General features: G+C 49.1%; 1 protein-coding gene across 1 annotated transcript in view; it reads right to left on the reverse strand.

Annotated features, from left to right (window-relative positions):
- Positions 1 to 3628: 3628 nt before the first annotated feature.
- bean1 (brain expressed, associated with NEDD4, 1) overlaps positions 3629 to 5000 on the reverse strand; it is a 71777-nt gene continuing 70405 nt past the window's right edge. Inside the window, exon 6 of the mRNA XM_031568742.2 lies at positions 3629 to 4092. Coding sequence (XP_031424602.1) covers positions 3696 to 4092 — 397 coding nt within the window. The 3' untranslated portion in view covers positions 3629 to 3695. The remainder of the gene's footprint in view (positions 4093 to 5000) is intronic.

The raw sequence follows: 5000 nt of genomic DNA on the forward strand, positions 1-5000 counted from the left end.
CGTTAACGCTAATGCTAACGCTATCGCTAACCCTTACCCTAACCCTAGGCTGAATTTCAGTCAGTTCCAAACGTGTCTTTCTGAACAGCAAGTGCAGGATTTACCTGTTGTGGACTAGTGGGTGTCAGCATTCACATATACATTGATTATTAGGATGAAACCATGAATTATTTTTGTTTGTCAAAAGGGAATTAATAGGATATTTTCAAGTGCTACAGGGAAGATTCAGTGGTACATTTTGCCTACCGCACTTCACATAACAGTGAAAACCACAGAGCTTTTCTTTAAACAAACAAACAAACAAAAAAACTTTGTCTGGCAACAGCTACACACATTATTCAAGCTATACTAAATAAATAATCCTAGGCCATTTAATATTCATCTCTGTTTATAGTCTTTTTTTTTTCTCTCACTTACACCAGTGATGCAATCATGCGTCAAATTTGTTTATAAAAAAATCCTGCGAGGATTAATGCTTGCTGTGAGGACGCCAGCTCGGAGGGAGAGGTGGCACACCGAGGTAACACTGCAAACAGCTGGTGTGTCAATATTGAACATTAACACGTCCATGGATTTCACTTTAAACTCGTAGGGGTGGGAAGAGAAAATTGAATAGCTTCCTTAGTGGTCTTGCAGAACAAGGCCATATACAAACAAACACATTAAAACACAGAGGAGGAAAATAAAGAAAGAAATACACAAATTGCATTCAGTTAGAATTCGAGTACATCTGCAGCTGTCACAAGTCTAACAGTCATAATGCGTTGAAGAGGCACTATGTGCAGTCATCGCTCTTCAGAATCACTGGAAGTCATTTCACTCTGAGGTTACGTGACGTGATACTGCCTCCGCTTGTGCTCTTCGTCACGGCAACACTGTGCGCTTTCAGAAAGCTAAAACTCGTTTTGGAAGCTTAGGTCAACAAAAAAACAGGGTTCCAGCATACAGATTAGTGTGTCCACGAGACTGAATCATTGTACACGTTTAGATAACACACGTGTGTGTGTGTGTGTGTGTGTAACAAAAAAAAACAATTTAAACAGAAGACACCTCAGAGCAAAGACAGTGGCGGTGAAGTGAAGATGCAGTGACATTTGTTTACACTGTGGGCGTGAAGGTCGTTCAATGCAAATTTCGTTTTAATGTAATTATTTAATCGTCCTTTGGTTGAGAGATGTGGGGCTGTGACGGCAGAAGCCCTTAGCACCAATTATGGTAAAGGTTATTAGAAGCCTGTCATCCATGGCTAGTTAGTTTCAATATTGAATTGCTATCAAAGACGTGCGACATACATATCCCTGGCAGCTGTCACTATCAGTGTCTTTGACAGGTCAGAGAGGAACAGTCAGAAAGAGATATATTTTTGTGATGACCAAACAATAGATGAATAAATATGAATAAAACAGTTATTGTGTTTTTGACATGACTGAAATGGTGGCCACACATTGATTGGCTGAGCTAAAATAAGGATCAAAGCATTGATTATTATTGTATCTTAAAGTAATGGTCATTTCTTCACCTAAAAAGTGTCATAAGGAAAAATATACAAAATATATATATATATGTATGTATATATAAAAGTCATCAAAGAAATCCAAAAGTACCTCTATAAACGTGTTTTCCTAAAAATAAACCTTGCTATCTATTAAAACATGGCAAGCAGACAAAAGGCAGACAAAAACTACACACACAAGTGTCTACAAGACAAAGTGAGAAGCTACTTTCTAATTTGTGTAGCTTTGTGGAATCCCCTATGCCAGTTATTTTCCCATATTTATCTTATTACGGATCAGTGTGGACCTGTGGATTTGCTGCACAAAAAGCTATATACACACACATCTCTCTCTCTCTCTGTGGGAGAGTGGACAATATACACACACACATCTCTCTCTCTCTCTGTGGGAGACTGGACAATAAACACACACATATCTCTCTCTGTGGGAGACTAGGCATGAGGGGAGTCTTGTAGGGCCATATGTGGATCATCAGATCAAGTCACTGTGAGTGTATCGTAAACGATCGCAGTTGGAAGGTTATGCTGTTTAAACACACCCACCTCCCCCACAGACACAGACACATCTAAGCGCAGCCACAAACACACACACACATGCACAAACAGAGACAGATACATATGCACCACACACGCACACACACACACACACACACACAGAGACATATACATACGCACACACACACACACACACACACACACACAGAGACAGATACATACGCACACACAAGCACACACACACACACACACACACACACACACACATGCACACACAGAGACAGATACATACGCACACACAAGCACACACACACACACACACAGAGACAGATACATATGCACACACACAGAGACAGATACACACACACACACACACACACACACACACACACAGAGACAGATACATACGCACACACACACACACACACACACACACACACACACACACACACACACACACACACACACACACACACACACACACACACAGAGACGGATACATACACTCAGAAGACAACAGAGGTTAGGCTGCATAAGAATGGACGTCCAGTGAAGTCTCAAGTGCCCTTCGCCACGCCCCCGCCAGAGTGGCCCACAGGCCTGTGCTGTCCTGCAGTGCCCCTAGAGGCAGGAAGGGGATGTGCGGCGACGACAGCCTTCTATTGTGCTCAGGGGAGTCCGAGTGTCTGGAGCGCAGTGGTGGGCCAGATTTGGCTTGTGAAGGGTAAAGGCTCAGCTTCATTCTGCTACAGATGTACTGCTCTTCGCCACTGTTCTTCTGCAGTACCATCTACACACACTAGTGGGTGCTGTTTCAAACAGAGAGAGAGAGTGAATTTACACAGAGGACCCGACACAAGGAGAAGGTGGAATTCTAGGGTGGGTGTATTCTAGAGGGTTCTGTTGGGTCCGGCGTGCTGTGGGCTAGAGGATTCTGTGGGGTCAGCGTGCTGTGGGTGCTGTTGGATAGAGGGTTCTGTTGGGTCTGGCGTGCTGTGGGCTAGAGGATTCTGTGGGGTCAGCGTGCTGTGGGTGCTGTTGGGTCCGGGTGCTGTGGGCTAGAGGGTTCTGTGGGGTCCGGGTGCTGTGGGCTAGAGGGTTCTGTGGGGTCCGGGTGCTGTGTTCTAGAGGGTTCTGTGGGGTCCGGGTGCTGTGTTCTAGAGGGTTCTGTGGGGTCCGGGTGCTGTGTTCTAGAGGGTTCTGTGGGGTCCGGGTGCTGTGTTCTAGAGGGTTCTGTTGGGTCTGGCGTGCTGTGGGCTAGAGGATTCTGTGGGGTCAGCGTGCTGTGGGTGCTGTGGGCTAGAGGATTCTGTGGGGTCAGCGTGCTGTGGGTGCTGTTGGGTCCGGGTGCTGTGGGCTAGAGGGTTCTGTGGGGTCAGCGTGCTGTGGGTGCTGTTGGATAGAGGGTTCTGTTGGGTCTGGCGTGCTGTGGGCTAGAGGGTTCTGTGGGGTCCGGGTGCTGTGTTCTAGAGGGTTCTGTTGGGTCCGGGTGCTGTGTTCTAGAGGGTTCTGTTGGGTCCGGCGTGCTGTGGGCTAGAGGATTCTGTTGGGTCCGGCGTGCTGTGGGTGCTGTGGGCTAGAGGATTCTGTTGGGTCCGGCGTGCTGTGGGCTAGAGGATTCTGTTGGGTCCGGCGTGCTGTGGGTGCTGTGGGCTAGAGGGTTCTGTTGGGTCCGGCGTGCTGTGGGCTAGAGGATTCTGTTGGGTCCGGCGTGCTGAGGGCTGCCACTGATCTGCTGTGCCGTGTGCTTCAGCAGATCCATGGGCATCAGAGGGATTGGATGGTTCTGGCTCGGCCCGCCCCCCACCACCACCTCATAGGGCGGGGCGTCCTCCAGGGGCAGCGCTGACAGGGAGATGGATGCGATTGGCTGCCGCCGCAGCTCGTACAGTCTGATTGGGTACTGGGATGCTCCACCCGCCGCCACCCAGGAGGCCCCGGCGGACGGCTCCCCCAGGTCCAGGTAGGTGTGGGGGTCCCCTGGGTCCTCTCTGCCCTGGCAGGGGTCCGTCAGGGAGTATGGAGGGGGGTCGTCGGTGGGGACGTAGACCTGCGTCGCACCTGGTCCCACACACTCGTCGTAACTACAGGCAGACAAGACATCATTTCAATTAGGATCAGCAAGGACAAATACAAATTCAAACACGAAACTGTAGTTTAAACGCTGAAGTAAGACTGACAACACTGACAAACTGCATTTTCAGAGCTTGGGCCAACTCCTCTCACATGTACGGCTCCAGCAGGTCTCTTGTGCCTCGGGTTGTTACAGACCGCTCTGCTCCTGGAGCCAATCCTAAGAGCACACACTCATGTGCATGTTTGCGTTTGATCAAAAAGCAGAGCCATTAATCCCTGTTAAAAGCGTTCGATGTGCTGCATGCATAAAACAAGAGGGACTGCGATCTGTAGCGTCAGCTGGGAGCCGACAGACAGCCCTGCTCCTCTGGGCCGACCTTCAGCAGGGCCCACACTGGTCAGGACGGGGCACACACAGACACAGAGTGTTTGTTTACCACTGCGGAGGTAAACAAATAAACATGACAGCCGTCGGGTCGGTGAGCCAAAGACACACGCCTGAGAAGCCAGATCGAGAGCGAGAGTGAGAGTGAGAGTGAGAGTGAGAGTGAGAGAGAGAGCGAGAGTGAGAGCGAGAGTGAGAGTGAGAGTGAGAGTGAGAGTGAGAGAGGGAGTGAGAGTGAGAGTGAGAGAGAGAGCGAGAGTGAGAGTGAGAGAGGGAGTGAGAGTGAGAGTGAGAGCGAGAGTGAGAGTGACAGTGAGAGAGGGAGTGAGAGTGAGAGTGAGAGAGAGAGAGAGAGTGAGAGTGAGAGTGAGAGTGAGAGTGAGAGCGAGAGCGAGAGTGAGAGCGAGAGCGAGAGTGAGAGCGAGAGTGAGCTGGTGAATTACCAGACAGGGAAACAGACAAACACAAAAGAGGGATGTAGGGAAATGACCAGGAGAAGTATGTCTGTTTCTACACCCCTTCATCCTGTTC

The sequence above is a fragment of the Clupea harengus genome, chromosome 6 (genome assembly GCF_900700415.2).
Source record: "Clupea harengus chromosome 6, Ch_v2.0.2, whole genome shotgun sequence".
Classification (NCBI taxonomy): Eukaryota; Metazoa; Chordata; class Actinopteri; order Clupeiformes; family Clupeidae; genus Clupea; species Clupea harengus.